This window comes from Hylobates moloch, unplaced genomic scaffold (assembly GCF_009828535.3).
Source record: "Hylobates moloch isolate HMO894 unplaced genomic scaffold, HMol_V3 SCAFFOLD_3, whole genome shotgun sequence".
NCBI lineage: Eukaryota > Metazoa > Chordata > Mammalia > Primates > Hylobatidae > Hylobates > Hylobates moloch.
In genome coordinates, this window is record NW_026652278.1 from 101,028,280 (window position 1) to 101,044,620 (window position 16,341).

Sequence of the window (16,341 nt, forward strand, 5' to 3'; positions counted from 1 at the left end):
AAGGCTGAGATTACAAAGCATAAGCCACCATGCCTGGCTTCTTCCCATTTTAAAAAATGAAAACACATGGTGTAATGTTAGCATCTTTCCCTCTAGGCCAACAATAATTTTTTAAGTTGAGGACTCAAGAAAAAAGCCGAGTGATAAAGACATTTTATTTCCACTTTACTTCTACTGGAAGTTTTTTAAAAAGAGAGAATATAATAAGAGCCCCTCCAGGAACTGGGGGTGGAAACTTTGTATCCAGGTTTGCTTTCTGTCATCCACACCTTGATAAGCCACAGGGAAGAGAGCCAGCCAACAGGTCACATCCAAGGCACCACACTTGCAATTAATTTATTAGGAACTCATCATTAGTCACCCCAGAGCTTTCAGAAAAGTAGTGTCCTCTGAATGGATGTGGTTACATCCCTCAAAGTGGAAAAACCATTTAACTCGGTAACAGTTACATTTCGTTCTTTGACTAGGAAGTAGTTATAGTGACAAGGTACAAAAAATAATAAGCATGCAGCCCTTTATTTAGTTTTGCAAAGTCTCTGCTTATAGTTCTGTATATTACATGACTGTGTTATACAAATACATTTATTTACAAAACACTCTAGCTGTGCAAACTTGTTGCTTTTTAAAAATGTATGGATACTTCCATTTCTGCCGGTCCCGATATATACTTTTAAAGCATGCATAAAAATTAACTTTGGTGTGGGAAAACTACTCTATGTGCTGTCACATACAGTATTTTAATGTCTATGTATATTTATATATTTACAAAAGTTTTTCGGTTTACAGAACCGTACAGAGTGTACATTTTAAAATCCACAATGCAAGAGCGTGGGTTACCAGGTCTCAGAAAACAAAAGAAGGGGTTAGATACGCCAAAGAAAACAACTAGAGAATCTCAACATGTTAAAAAAGAAAAAAAAAAAAAAAAAGGAAGGAAAAAAGAAAGAAAAGAAGCAAGCAAAGAAAACTAGCTTGCTTGGGCTAGCAAATTATTATACATACTTTTCATGGCAGTGCAATAGGTTTGATAAATTGCCTTCTACACATGCCTGTCTGTAGGGCTCATGTAGAAGGTCATTGGTTTTATAGTCTAGCACACTACTTTCAAATGTACAACGCTATAGTATCAAAATGTTTTGGCAAAAAAGATCTTGAAAGGAACCATGAAGTTTTGACAAAAATAGAAATCTGTAATAAAGCTAAATAACACTAAAATAAAAGGAAATATTATAGTATCTGTTTTACAATTTGTATAGTCACACTTGTGTAATTCTCTGTTCACTTCTAGTCTCCGTAATGAAAAATAGTTTTATACAAAACATACTAAAATTCTGGAATCATACATGTTTTATATGCTTAAGACAATTCTGTCTCACACGCACCTTTCTCTCCCACCAGAACCTCTTTTTGTAACACATGCTTACTGCATTTTATAGGGATTGAGTATAGACAGTAGACACTATAGCAACTAGGTAAAAAGAAAACCAAACAAAACGAACGAGCTTTACTGAAATCTATTAATCCCGTATTTAGCACATACTTAGCATTAAGCCTCAAACGATACAGCAATATGTTACATTCTCTTGTGAAAACAGTTGTTGTAGACTGTTAATTTTTTTTTTAATGTAACTCCGACTTGTGCCTAATAGGATTTGACCTTTAAGAGGTTTCTTTTGCTGTGGATGGGGTGGCTTTGCTTGAACTTCCATTCTGTGCCTTGTAGCTGGTGAGGCTGGGAGTATGGATGGTCCTGGTGCCCTTGGCACCTTGATTCAGTGAGACGGAGGAGGCGGGAGAAGGAGGGGAGGAGGAAAATGACAAAGGAGGGGGTGCTCGGCCATTTTGACTCTGCAGTGAGAATGAAAGATGGTGACCTTTACCTGTATGAGTGAGGCTCTGAAACTTCAAAGAGCCATTAGAGACAGAAGGGATGAGGGAGGCAGAGTGAGCAGGTGGTCCTGTTTGGGGGCTGAGAGGGTTAGAAGCAATCGATGGTTTAGTAGCAGGTGGATTAGGGAGGTTAGAGCTGTCACCACTAGAAGAGGGCAGAGAACTGCTTTTCCCAGAGCTGGGAGAAAGGGCTGGAATCTTAGAAGCAGGTAAGGAGGGGGAAGTAGGCTTAAAGTCCCCACCAGATTTCTTAGCACTTCCATTAGCCTGCAAATAAAGATGGCGGGAGACATTTTGTCAGAAAGGTGGTCACATGATCAACCCACAGGGCCTGGCAACACAGCCCTTCTGGGAATAATTCAATCAAAGAAAACCAACCAAACACAGTTCAAGGCCTGAGCTAAGTCTTGTTGTGCTCTACTGGACCTGGTAGAAACCCCCCATGTACATAGCAAAGGATGGACAAGAAAGGAGGAAAAGGAAGAATACATTTGTGAGAGGAGTCCCATCATTCCAGCTCTACCATTTCCTGTGTGCCAGGTGGGCCATGCGTCTGGATAATTACTGGGGTGGGGGCCGGGCATTGTGATGGAGCGTTAATGTGCTTCTAACACAGTACAGTCAACATAGACGTTAGTAGTGGTGACGTTAAGGGCAGTTCAACCACAGGTTTGTTTGTCTCTGCTTCCCGAGGTGTTCAGATGAAACACTACATTCACCAAAGAAAAGCCACCTGGTCTGGCACCGTGTGTTAACAGTTAAAATTTGGAGTTTGGAGTCACAAAGTAAAAGATGTTTTATTGCAAGCATGCAAAAGCGTGGTAAAAAAGTTTAACAAAGGTTTTTTTAGACTTTCTTCATGCCCCCAGATCCAGGATGCCTATGTAAACCGTTATCTTACAAAGAAAGCACAATGTTTGGTATAAACTAAGTCAGTGACTTGCTTAACTGAAATAGCGTCCATCCAAAATTGGGTTTAAGGTAAAACTACCTGACGATATTGGCGGGGATCCTGCAGTTTGGACTGCTTGCCGGGTTTGTCCAGGGTTCCGGGTCTGTTCTTGGCACTCATGGGGACAGGCATCCTGCTCGTCTGTGGGGCCCCGCTGGAGCCCTGTGGGAAGGATCAGTGAGAGGGGGAAGAGAAGGAGAAGCGCGTGAGTAGGTCATCCGTGAGGCTGCCCCACTATGTGCAGAGAAGCTCAAGGTGAGAAGCCACAGCCCTACATGCAGGACAGATCTAGGAGACATCAACTGGGGTTAATCAGAAGAATCAAACAGAATCAACTGCTCACTACTGATCAAACAGATTTTAATGTGAGTATCAGAGCAACCATTTCAACAGCACATGGCTGACCCAGCAGCCTTGTGTTTACCCAACACCAATCAGCAACAGAGGCAAAAACAGAATTGATTAGCTGTTAGATACCTAGTTGTTGTTGTTTTGAAGGTGAGGGAGAAAGTATGAAAGAAGGGTTTCATGGCGAACAGACAAAAAAAAAAGCCACCTGAAAGAAAGCAATTAAGTTACAAGACACCTTTCGCTAATGGTGATTATGGCAGATTTAGGAAAGCAGCTGGGTCTTTTCATTTTCCAGCAGACCAAGATACCTTACGTGAAGCTGAAGGTATCGACGTAGGGGGCTCTAGGGCAGTGGGGCCTTCATCCGGAACTAGCAAGGGTCGGGGAGAGGCCTCTTGGGCTATGTGGGATGAACTTGCAACAGAATCTCTGTTGGAAGAACATGAGGTATCAACTAGGGCTTTGGGACTCATCTCACTGATTGTATTTTCGAGCTGTTTAATGGTCTGCTCCAGGCTATCCAATGTTCTGTAGGTGTTTTTTCTGATTTCATCAGTTCTTGAAATCGGAGATGTACTCTCGATGCTGGGCTGCTCTTGCCTCCTCACCATGTTTTCAGGGGTGTCTTCAGGTTGAGACCTAGCGATTTCGAAGCGCTTGGCTTCTTTGTGCTGTTTCAGGGTGCCATCCTCTTCCTCTTCTTCATAGACTACCACTTGCAAAGTCTTCTTCCCTGTTTTAGTTCCAGTGCGAATGGCTTGAGTGAGAGCGGCGAGTTGCTTCTTAGGGAATTTGAATTTAAACTTTTTCTTGGGGCTTTCAAACTGGTCATCGGTCGCGTCGTCACCCTTGCATTCCGAATTTGGAGAATCCACGTGGCTGAACTTGTTCAGCTCCATTCTGTTCATTTCCTGTCCTCCTGGGATTCTGGTCTCTGTGGCCAGGGAGTGTGGCTGTGACTTTGTTTCCACCTGTTGTCCAGTTCTAAGATTGCCTGGGGCCACCTTCTCATGAGACATCTGGGAGGTGTCATGATTCTGGACTACAGAATCTCCATTTTCCTCCTCTTCCTCCTCCTCTATCTTTTCCTCCGTCATCATTCTCTCTAACTCCTCATCACATTCCTCAAAGATAGTTGAAAGTCTCTTATATGCAGACCGGATGTCCATGGGCTCGTCGAAAATGATGATCACTGGTTTCTTGTCCAGGCACACGACTGGCTCCTCATTGTCAGTCCCTTCTTGCCGGGGGGTCAACTCTTTCCTGGCATCGATATTAACTGTCTGTATGTCTTCTCCCTTTTGGCTAACAATATCATGCACCTCCCCACTGGAAAGAACCTGGACAGTGGTTTTGGTAATCATGAAGGCAATATTGTCAGTGGCTGCATTTTCTTCAGTGGGAGAACTTGAACTTGATTCTCCATCCTCATTAGGGTTCACGTTAGCATGCCTTGCCCCCTTGGGTCTTAGAACAACTTGGCCAAAATCTGTCATGATAACCTCTTGATCTTCTGTTTTAAGATCATGCACACTCGATTCTGTTAATCTAGCGTGAGAGGAAATGTGACACTTATCCGTATTTTGCTTTTCCATCTCCTTTGTCTTCCCGTAATTCAGCTTCTGGTTCTCGGTGTCAGGTACAGAGTATTGCAGGCCCGAGATTTTAGACCCTTTGTTTATTTCATCTTCTAACGAACTAATGCCAGAGAAACTGAAATTGGCCTTAGGCACAGTTTTCTGGGAATAGTTTCTATTGTCTCTGAGTAAACTCACATTGGATATGGAATTTTCCTTCATTATGATCTCAGTTTTATATTCTGATGTTCTTGATGATGCATCAGAAATACTATTCTCCATTCCTCTTTCCCACTTAGGAGGGTCACTAGGTCTTAGAGCCCCTGTGGTAACCTGAGAGGGAGAACGGAGGAGGGAAACCACACACATTAATCAGCAATGGATCTGCAGAGGCAGGTAATTAATGTGCATGGTATTGGTTGGAACCCAGATCTGATGAACTCACCTTTCGGAATTCCATTTGGAGGCCATTTTCATATTCAACATCAGATTTCCGTACATCTTCATGGAAAAATTCCAAATTCTGGTAGAATAGTGTAGGACATGTTACTCCACAAAACCACATCCCCCCTCAAAAATGGACTATAACTAAATCGTTCCTTTAATTACATTTCTAAGACATGCGGGCCACACGTATTTGTTACACACCAATCCAAAGCCTAGAGCTGTTTACCTTGGATTGCTTTGTTCTCCAACTGCCAAAAATGCCCTGTGTTTGCACAAGATGAAAATCTCAATTAGCAAAAGATTTGAAGAATTTAAAATTTTGTGGGGGAGCAGTGACGAGAATAAAGGGACGGAGTCATTACTAACATGTCCTCTTTTCAACATGAGATTGTGAGCTTAGCAGAATCTAAAACCTGAAGAACTGTGAAAAGCACAATCTATGGGCTGACAGAAAGTTTTGATCCTAATCCAGATCTGCCACTAAACTGTGTTACTTTAGATAAGTCACTTTACTTCTTTGGCCTCAGTTTTCTTGCCTATAAACTTAGGAACCAGCCCAGGGGAATTTTAGTTTCCCTGACAGCTCATTATTTCAGTCCTCTCTCTGCTTCTGTTATGGAGATTGTCCTATAAAGACATCTGCCTTGGTTGGGTTTGGCATTTGGGGATGAAAAAACATTATTTTCCCCTGATCAAATGACAGACTGAAATGCAGTTTGTACTGCAGGTGTCAAAGTGTCAAAATAACCTTCACACTCCTCATAGCCGAGATGATCAAATCCAAATTCAGAGTATCCATCATGCTGTTACAAGAGAACCTCGATTCATATCCATCATGCTGTTACAATAGAACCTAAACATTCACAAAGCACATAGTTGAGGTTACGTTGGTGATGGTGACATCACAACTCAGCTTTCATTCTCTATATTTTTCAGTGTAGAGTGAAGATACATGTCTTAGGGTCTCACCAAGATTCAGGAATGAAGGATCCAGTGGTGAGGACCCAGGTATTCAAGGCGCTTCACCTGGAGGCCTGGCCTTTCCCAAGGTGTATCAGTAGCCCCAGGCCCTGACATAACACTATCACTAGTGATGCCTTGTCGGTTCCAAGGCACTGCTGCCCTTTCTTCTTGCTGAGGTGGTTGATTATAGCAGGATGGAGCACAGTTCCCATGAAGGCTGCTTGGTTAAAGCAATGACAACGCAAAGCACAAACACCTGGGCCCAGCCAAAGTCAACCCAGAGCAACCCCTATGACCTCAGTTAAGAATGGAAAGACTGTTCATACACGCCTGAGGAATGACACACAAACAACGCAGTCAGAATTAATCACACACAAATACTGCACAAAGTACAAGGTACACGAGCCACCAAATACCTCCTGTTTTGCTTCTGCTTGCTGCCCAGGAAGCCCCCAAACAAGTGCCATGATTCGGCTGCTGCAGCAGAGCCACATGGCTTCTTTTGTGGGATTTTAAATTTAAAATATGAAACAATGAATACATCAAGTAAAAGGTTTTAAAGAAGAAAAATAATTGAGCTTCCTGTAATCCCAGCTACTCGGGAGGCTGAGGCGGGAGGATTGCTTGAGTCCAAGAGTTCGAGAACAGCCTGGGCAACATGGCAAAGACTCCATCACATATACACAAAAATAAAAAATAAAAATAGGCCATGTGCAGTGACTCATGCCTGTAATCTCAGAACTTTGGGAGGCCAAGGTGGGTGGATCACTTGAGGTCAGAAATTTGAGACCAATCTGGTCATCACGGTAAAACTCCATCTCTACTGAAAACATAAAAATCAGCTGGGCATGGTGGTGGGTGCCTGTAGTATCAGCTACGTGCGAGGCTGAGGCAGGAGAATCGCTTGAACCTGGGACGCAGAAGTTGCAATGAGCTGAGATCGTCCCACTGCCCTCCAGCCTCCAGGGCGACAGAGCAAGGTTCTGTCTCATTTAATTCATTTATATGTAAATGAATTAAAAAAAAGTTTCAGCCTAAGGTTACAACTCCAAATATGGAGTCAGCATATCATGCTAGGACCTGAATGAGAACTTGCCCCCTAAATCGTGGATGGAATTGGCATGTGATCTAAAGACACATACATGGCAGATGTTCTGGGGGTCTATTTACTGGAGGTTAGGGTTGGTGTCTGTTGGTTGGTCATGGCCTGTGCCATTCCCATCATTAAACATTTCAGGCCAGGCATGGTGGCTCACGCCTGTAATCCCAGCACTTTGAGAGGCGGAGGTGGGTGGATCATGAGGTCAGGAGTTCGAGACCAGCCTGACCAACATGGTGAAACCCTGTCTCTACTAAAAATACAAAAATTAGCCAGGCATGGTGGTGCACACCTATAATCTCAGCTACTCAGGAGGCTGAGGCAGGAGAATTGCTTGAACTCAGGAGGCGGAGGTTGCAGTGAGTTGAGATTGCACCACTGAGCTCCAGCCTGGGTGAGAGAGCAAGACTCGGTCTCAAAAATAAATAAATAAATTTCAAAAATCCCCCCTGTAATATATGTATTTTAAAACTGAGTAGTAGCATAAATGCTCTAATGGAGAGTCACTAGGATAAAAATGTGAAGTTTGGTTTTCATACGACCTATACTTTTTATCACTGGGCTAGAAAAAAATGAATGAATGTATCAAAGCAAGTGCATGAGCTTGGTCATAATTGTCATGTAAACTCACAATGATTTCTTAGTCTTAGATGGTCAAGACTCTGTGTGAAAGGTAATTATGCCTCTTTAATATGTATTTATAGGCCCTGAGATTTGGATTATGAAGACAATTGGAAAAGCACTCAATAGGCATATGGACAATAAACCAAAATGAGAGACAGGGTTACAAGAAAATTGCATACAAGTGAAGAACTAGGCTGGAGTTTCAGTGATGACAGGAGAAAAAATGCTTAAGAAAACATCCGATTTATGGAAGGGTAAATACTCAGCCCTGGAAGAGGTTAATAAGGACCCAAAATTGGGAATAAGAGAAGTCGGATATACATGGTCATTCTGAAGTAGGTTAATCCACTGAGATTAATTATCCAGAATAAGCACCTGTGACTAACCTGAGTGTTGGGCACTCAATAAAGACCTGCTTATTAGCCAATGGATCCTGAATTGAGATAAATGAGACCAATGGGATATGGATTTGTAATTATGGGGCAAGAAATCTCATGCCACTTTCTAGCCAATTAGAAATGCACGGTGGCTCACGCTTGTATTCCCAGCACTTTGGGAGGCTGAGGCGGGTGGATCACCTGAGGTCAGGAGTTGAAGACCAGCCTGGCCAACAAGGTGAAACCCCGTCTCTACTAAAAATACAAAAAAATTAGCCAGGTGTGGTGGCGCATGCCTGTAGTCCTAGCTACTCGGGAGGCTGAGGCACGAGAATCGCTTGAACCGGGGAGGGGGAGGTTGCAGTGAGCTGAGATGGCACCACTGCACTCCAGCTTGGGTGATAGAGCGAGACTCCATTTCAATTAAAAAAAAAAAAGAAAAGAAAAATTCTACAATGAGACAATAATGGTCTCCAGAGGGATCTTTGAGAAAGTCCAAGTTCCCAGTCAGTGTTCTAGACAGAAATGGTCACATTAGCCCAAGTATAACATGCTATACCAGGCCTTGCATGAGTTAGTTTTAATAAGCCCTCATAAGGAAATTCCACATACTGAAAAACCAATATATTTCTGGCTGGGCACGGTGGCTCACGCCTGTAATCCCAGCATTGTGAGAGGCCGAGGCGGGTGGATCACGAGGTCAGGAGTTCAAGACCAACCTGGCCAAGATGGTGAAACCCCATCTCTACTAAAAATACAAAAATTAGCTAGGCATGGTGGCAGGTGCCTGTAATCCCAGCTACTAGGGAGGCTGAAACAGAGAACTGCTTGAACCTGGGAGGCGGAGGTTGCAGTGAGCCAAGACCATGTCACAGCACTCCAGCCTGGGTGACAGATCGAGACTTGGTCTCAAAAAAAATAAAATAAAATAAAAATAAAAATAACAATAAAAACCAATAATTTCCCACATGGTTTCATGGGTTCAGTTCAAATTAGTAGATTTTCTTTCTTTTCCTTTTCCCCTTCTTTCCTTCCTTCCTTCCTTCTTCCTTCCTTCCGTTCAGTTCAAATTAGTAGGTTTTCTTTCTTTTCCTTCCCTTCCTCTTTCTTTTTTCCTTCCTTCCTTCCTTCCTTCCTTCCTTCCTTCCTTCCTTCCCTCTTTCCTTCCTTCCTTCTTTCCTCCATCCCTCCCTCTCTCCTTCCCTCCCTCCCTCCATATCTCTCTCTCTCTCTCTTTCATCTCACTATGTTGCCCAGGCTGGTCTTGAACTCCTGGCCCCAAGTGATTCTCCCATCTTGGCTTCCTAAAGTGCTGGGATTACAGGTGTGAGCCACCATGCCAGGCCAGGTTTTCTTCATGAGAAACATTTATCAACAATAACTCCCCTTGGATATAGCAAGATTCCCTTCCCCCATTAACAGTGTCACATGTCAGTTTATGTGGCAGAGAGTTTACACAAGGGTGCCATGGTGGTTATGAGCCAGGGGGGAAGCGAGCTGGCCTCCTTGGCAAGGCCTCTCAGCTGGGAGCTGGGAGCCCAAAACTGTGTCTCTTGAACGGTTGTGTTAGAATAGCCTTTCAGTTTTGTGATACTACATCTACCTCCTTGAACTGTCATACATGGACCGAGGTACCTATCTGTATTAGCTATTGGGCTATCTTGCATCTGATTAGTTTGACTTTATTTAAGGAAGGCTAGAATCTTTGAATTCTGAAAGATAAGTCCCTGGAGAAAAATGTTAGGCCTTGAATTGGTCATTGCAAGCTTTTTATCCTGAAGTTTAGATGGAAGCTGAATTCAAGTAAGATATCTCTATATCTGAAAATCCAAGATGCTCTAGGTGCAACCTAAAGTTGCATTTCAGACATTCAGGCTATGGTCGCTTCCCTAGAGTGCTTACTTACACAATGACAGCAGACTTTGTTTCAGAGCCTGGATTCTTTTTTTGACGTCACACATATATTTTAACACTAAAACTATACTGAACTTAATATCTTGGAAAGTACACTTTATAAATGGATAATACTTAGCATAAATTCTGTTTGGCATCTTGGACGTTTGTGCAAATACACATTTGTACGTTTCCATGAGGTTACACCAGTGTGTGGTGGTAGATACTTTCTACCGTGCATTTTCTTCCCCAAATCAAAGGTTTTTACCTTTTTTTTTTTTTTTTTTTGAGACAGAGTTTTACTCTTGTTGCCCAGGCTGGAGTGCAGTGGCATGATCTCAGCTCACTGCAACCTCCGCCTCCTGGGTTCAAGCGATTTTCCTGCCTCAGCCCCCCGAGTAGCTGAGAATAGAGGTGTCCACCTCCACACCCAGCTAATTTTTTTGTATTTTAAGTAGAGATGGGGTTTCACCATGTTGGCCAGGCTGGTCTTGAACTCCTGACCTCAGGTGATCCACCCACCTTGGCCTCCCAAAGTGGTGGGATTACAGGTGTGAGCCACTGTACCCGGCTGATTTTTACCTATTTTTTTTTTTTAACATAGATAGTTGTTTTTCTTTTTTGCCCAAAGGATGTTACAAATTAGAAAAACTGCTAAATACTTGGTTGCTGTTTCTATATATTTCTTTCTAGAGTTGTTCTAGAAAGTACTGAAAGGTGTACACTCTTTAGTTTGGGAAGATAGTGTCTAAATTCTGCATATACTATTGTATGCTGTGAGCTGGAACACAGTGTTTGCTCTGAAAACCTGAGCAAGATATCTCTGATTTTAACCTATGACTGTGTCTCCATTAGTTAAAAAAAAAAAAGAGAGAAAAAAGACAGAGGGGACAAAGGTCGAGTACAAGAGCCGTGTTAGTGTCAGAGCAAGGAAGGAAGGACTCCCAACCGTGTGGCAAATGTGCAGTTGCCACGTTACCTTCTTCTCCTTGGGTGGCACTGTGGCGCCCGACCTACTGTCTTTAACGTGACTGTCAGCCCGGGATGGCTCAGCGTGACTGTTTGAATTTACATCCATAAAGGAACACTTCTGGAATGCCTAAGGAATTAAAATACTGAGGTTAATAGGGATCCACTGGTACTGAGGAGAATGGAAGGAAACAGGCAGGAACAACCAGACGCTTGGGGACCCCAGCCCGGGTGCTGCACGCACGTTTAGGCCAGGGAGGCAGCACCCTGAAATCCTGCTCCTCATGTGCGCTCATGTTGACAAAGCTGGCTTGGAGGCTGAGCCCGAGGCAAAGGCTGCCTTCCTTTCTTGGGGAATGCCAAGATAAAATAGAATTCTGCCTATCTGGGGTGAACATAAATTGTTACTTAGGAGGGCTTCTTGCTTTGACCTTTAAAAAATGCTCAATATGTAAATAAATTAAAACAAAAAGCTATCTTTCTTTTTTCTTCCTCCTTGTTTTTTTATGAGCTTTATTGTAATTATACAGCAAAAGCTCACAAGACGTTTTAAACCTTTAAGTCTTACAATAAAAGTACTCTTAGCAATCCTTCTCTGAAATAGTAACAGGTACTACTGCGCTCCAAGGTGTTCTGAGGCTCATTTATTTATTTATATATACATATTTTTTTTTATTATACTTTAAGTTCTAGGGTACATGTGCACAATGTGCAGGTTTGTTACATACGTATACATGTGCCATGTTGGTGTGCTGCACCCATTAACTCGTCATTTACATTAGGTATATCTCCTAATGCTATCCCTCCCCCCACCCCCAACCCCACAAGAGGCCCCGGTGTGTGATGTCCCCCTTCCTGTGTCCAAGTGTTCTCATTGTTCAATTCCCACCTGTGAGTGAGAACATGCGGTGTTTGGTTACAGTAACTAAAACAGCATGGTACTGGTACCAAAACAGAGATATAGGCCAGTAGAACAGAACAGAGCCCTCAGAAATAATACCACACATCTACAACTATCTGATCTTTGACAAACCTGACAAAAACAAGAAATGGGGAAAGGATTCCCTGTTTAATAAATGGTGCTGGGAAAACTGGCTAGCCATATGTAGAAAGCTGAAACTGGATCCCTTCCTTACAACTTACACAAAAATTAATTCAAGATGGATTAAAGACTTACATGTTAGACCTAAAACCATAAAAACCCTAGAAGAAAACTTAGGCAATACCATTCAGGATATAGGCATGGGCAAGGACTTCATGTCTAAAACACCAAAAGCAATGGCAACAAAAGCAGAAACTGACAAATGGGATCTAATTAAACTAAAGAGCTTCTGCACAGCAAAAGAAACTACCATCAGAGTGAACAGGCAACCTATAGAATGGGAGAAAATTTTTGCAATCTACTCATCTGACAAAGGGCTAATATCCAGAATCTACAATGAACTCAAACAAATTTACAAGACAAAAACAAACAACCCCATCAACAAGTGGGCGAAGGATCTGAGGCTCATTTAGAATAAAGTGATGCTTTTAAGCACGATGTCATTCCGAGTGGCCTAGGAGCTGCCTGAACCCTGGAGATTTGGTCTCTGAAAACTATAAGAGCCAACAGTTGGCTCTTGTGAACTTAAGTCAGGAAGGCCAGTTCTCAAACAAAGGGAGAAAGTATAGAAATAGACTGTGTCTACAGGGCTATAAAGGAAGCGGGCATGTGGGCAATGTCCAGATAATATGATCATGAAAGAAGGAGAGACTGGTAACTCAGGGACCCAAGTTTATGGACATCAGTGGTTCTCAACCAGGCTATATACCACCCAGATTAAAAAAAAAATACTGTTATTCTCAAACACTCTTGAGACCCCACTCAGAGAATACACAAATCAGAATCTCTGAGCTGTAGGAATTATTTTTTAACTCCCAAAGTAATTCTAATGTGCAGCTAGGATTAAAAGCTATTTTTATTTGTTTGTTTGTTTATTTATTTGAGGCAAAGTCTCGCCCTGTTGCCCAGGCTGGAGTGCAGTGGTGAGATCTCAGCTCACTGCAACCTCTGCTTCCCGGTTTCAAGCAATTCTCCTGCCTCACCTCCCAGGTAGGTGGGATGACAGGCACCCGCCACCACGCCTGGCTGATTTTTTTGTAGTTTTAGTAGAGACAGGGTTTCACCATGTTAGTCAAGCTGGTCTCAAACTGCTGACCTAAAGCGATCTGCCCACCTCAGCCTCCCAAAATGCTGGGATGGCACGTGTGAGCCACTGTGCCTGGCAAAAGACCACTTATTTAAATGAATCAGCCTAAATAATTGCCTAGTGTTTTCTTTATGTCAAATGTTGTCATTTGGAGAGATCTCTGCCGGCAGAAAGAATAATGCATGTCCTCCTTCAGTAAACATTCCAACATTGGTCCTAAAATTTGAAGGTGGCTGATGAGGGACTTTCTCTGGCCTTTTCTTCCATGACTGTTTGCTCCCCTGTCTCTGCTGTACCTGGCCTCTTTGCTGTTCCTTAGTCCCCCCAGTCCTAGCTTGCCCTGGATGTGTTTGGTTTATCCGCTTACTTAGAGCGCTGCTTACAAATGCCAATTGCCATCTCCTTTGAGCTATTAGACCCTCGATTTCGGAGCCTATGTTTTCTTCTGATGCCTGGAGATGTGGAGCACAGAAAGTGGTTCCACAACTGTCCTTCGAAGGGGCCACAGCTGCTCCTTGTCTTGCCTTGAGAAGGTGCAGAAGCAAGAGAATCATGGCCACTGGCCATTGACCGAGTTGCGGATTTAGCAGGCTGGGTTTCTAACCCAGCCAGAGGGCTAACAGGGTTTGGTTAAGTAAAGATTAGAGCACTTCATTCACCGATTTTTTTTTTTTTTTGAGACAGAGTTTCACTCTTGTCACCCAGGCTGAAGTGCAGTGGTGTGATCCTGGCTCACTGCAACCTCCACCTCCTGGGTTCAAGCGGTTCTCCTGTCTCAGCCTCCCGAGTAGCTGGGATTACAGGCGCCCACCACCATGCCCAGCTAATTTTTGTAGTTTTTAGTAGAGATGGGGTTTTCGTTATGTTGGCCAGGTTGGTCTCGAACTCCTGACCTCAGGTGATCTGCCCGCCTTGGCCTCCCAAAGTGCTGGGATTACAGACATGAACCACCACGCCTGGCCACCACTCTTATTATGTAACCACCAAAAATATGACATGAAGCCAGATATGCCAATGTCTGTACAGTGGTCAAAGAGGGCATCAAATATTTAGACTTCAATGGAGAAAAGTGTCTCTCAGCGGTGGGCTGTAAGTGGCTGCAACAAATTTAGTATTTCTCTTAGAGAGGTGTAAAAAAATATCCACAAGCCTGAAGGATACCAGCTTTATAAATCTGTAGTTCCTATGAAAACAATTATCCAAGCCTTCTAAAAACCTGCAAATAGCCTGATTGGTTGCGGGGATGTCCCAGACTAGTCTGTGAGTTTTACTGAAGCGTGAAAGGGCTCACATATGTGACAAATCAACCAGCAGTTCTGTTTTCCTTGCAAAATCCAGGCAGCTCAATTTTGGCAGTTATTACCATGGAAACCAGAGTAGAACAAGTGCAGTGAAAATAATGTGGATTGAAAGTTCTCCCTACTCCAAAGAAAAAAGGAAAATTTATGGGTTGGCACAAAGCCATTGGTACGTTGGTAAAAAGCTAACATGTTTTTGAGCCCCAAGGTGCTGGTGTTCCAACTATCTGATTGACAGAAAAATCCTACAACAAGCATGAGGCAAATGAAATACTCTGTACAAAGTTTGTTCTAGGAATTGTGTACATGTCTCTGATGAGACAAGTTCTCAGGACATAGACCTGGGGTAGAATCACATCCGTGATGGGAATGTGGGATCAGTTTTGGGCACAGCCTTGGCACGCCATCCTTCATCCTATGAGTGGACTATGTCATAGTTAAAAAATAAATATCTAAAACTAATACAGTATCATTTCTCAAACAGACCAAGGAAAATGGAAAACAAAATAATTCAGCTTTTCAGAATATCTGAAAAGATGACATTGATATTGAACAGGGACCTGGTATGGACCATAGGAGGCCAGTCATTGGCCTTGAGTCCACGATCCAAGGTCGGTGGCTCTAAGTGGTAAAGCCAAGGAACGGGAACCCACCTAACGTGTGCTTCAGTCTGTCCTTATCAAGACAGGACAATGGCTGGTATTTCTAATCCTAATCTTACTTGCTTTTGAAATGAAGCAGAGTCTCTTAAGATGGAAAGAAAGGAAAGTCAGTCCTACAGGCAGAGTTAGGAAAGCGTGAGTTGTTTTGTGAAATGGTCATTCCTTGCACATCTTATAGGCATCCTGAGAGCCTTGTTCAGCGCCATCTTGGGAAAGCAAAGGCCAAGGCCAGAAGACACAGCTTCTGTGGTCCCGGTCCATGAGCTTCCCTGGCCCTTTCGCTAACAAATCTGTGAGTGCCATGGCTGGAGAGACCCAGGCGGGAGGCAAGGAGCCAATGTCAGTCACCTCATCCACATACCTGGAGTTCTGCCATTATTTTGTCTCCTTCTTCTTCTTCTTCCTCCTCATCCTTTGAGGAGGAGGTGGTGACAGGGGGTGGGGATGGGGTCCAGGCTGAAGCAGGCTCCTCTGCTGGACATTTTGTGGCTCTGGTCTGTGGGCTCGGTCCAGCATCTTCACTGCTTGCCTGTGGGAGATTGAAACCACAGACAGTGGTTTAACATCTCCTAGGTGCTAGCAAAAAAGAGACAGATCGCATGGTCCCTCACTGCCTAGAACACTTGCTTCCGAGATCTTAGCTGAGAAAATAGCTGAAAGGCTATTTTATTCCTTTGCATTTAGTTTGTGTTTGTGTAAGTTGTCATTTTGGTGAATGGATTAAATAATTACAATATAATTGGAACTCCTCAACATTCAGTGTCTTTGATATGGTTTGGCTGTGACCCCACCCAAATCTCATCTTGAATTGTAGCTCCCATAATTCCCTCGTGTCATTGGAGGGATCAGGTGGGAGGTAATTGAATCATGGGGGCAGGTCTTTCCCGTGCTGTTCTTGAGGTGGTGAATAAGTCTCACGAGATCTGACGGTTTTATAAATGGGAGTTCCCCTGCACAATCTCTTTCTTGCCTGCCGCCATGTGAGAAGTCTCTTTGCTCTTCCTTCATCTTTTGCCATAATTGTGAGGCCTCCCCAGCCACTTGGAACTG

At 43.3% G+C, this 16,341-nt stretch overlaps 1 protein-coding gene across 16 annotated transcripts in view; it reads right to left on the reverse strand.

Annotated features, from left to right (window-relative positions):
• Positions 1-312: 312 nt before the first annotated feature.
• Positions 313-16,341, reverse strand: part of KIAA1217 (KIAA1217 ortholog) — an 877,411-nt gene continuing 861,382 nt past the window's right edge. For 10 of the 16 annotated variants that reach the window (XM_058436624.1, XM_058436625.1, XM_058436621.1 and 7 more), the window contains 6 exons: positions 15,653-15,820; positions 11,153-11,272; positions 5,216-5,293; positions 3,502-5,103; positions 2,882-3,004; positions 313-2,157 (listed from right to left, as the gene is read on the reverse strand). In XM_058436624.1, the coding sequence (XP_058292607.1) occupies positions 1,660-2,157; positions 2,882-3,004; positions 3,502-5,103; positions 5,216-5,293; positions 11,153-11,272; positions 15,653-15,820 (2,589 nt within the window). In that variant the 3' untranslated portion in view covers positions 313-1,659. Of the gene's footprint in view, positions 3,005-3,501; positions 5,104-5,215; positions 5,294-11,152; positions 11,273-15,652; positions 15,821-16,341 lie in introns of all 16 variants that reach the window. The other 6 variants (XM_032145183.2, XM_032145178.2, XM_032145198.2 and 3 more) reach the window with 4 other exon arrangements.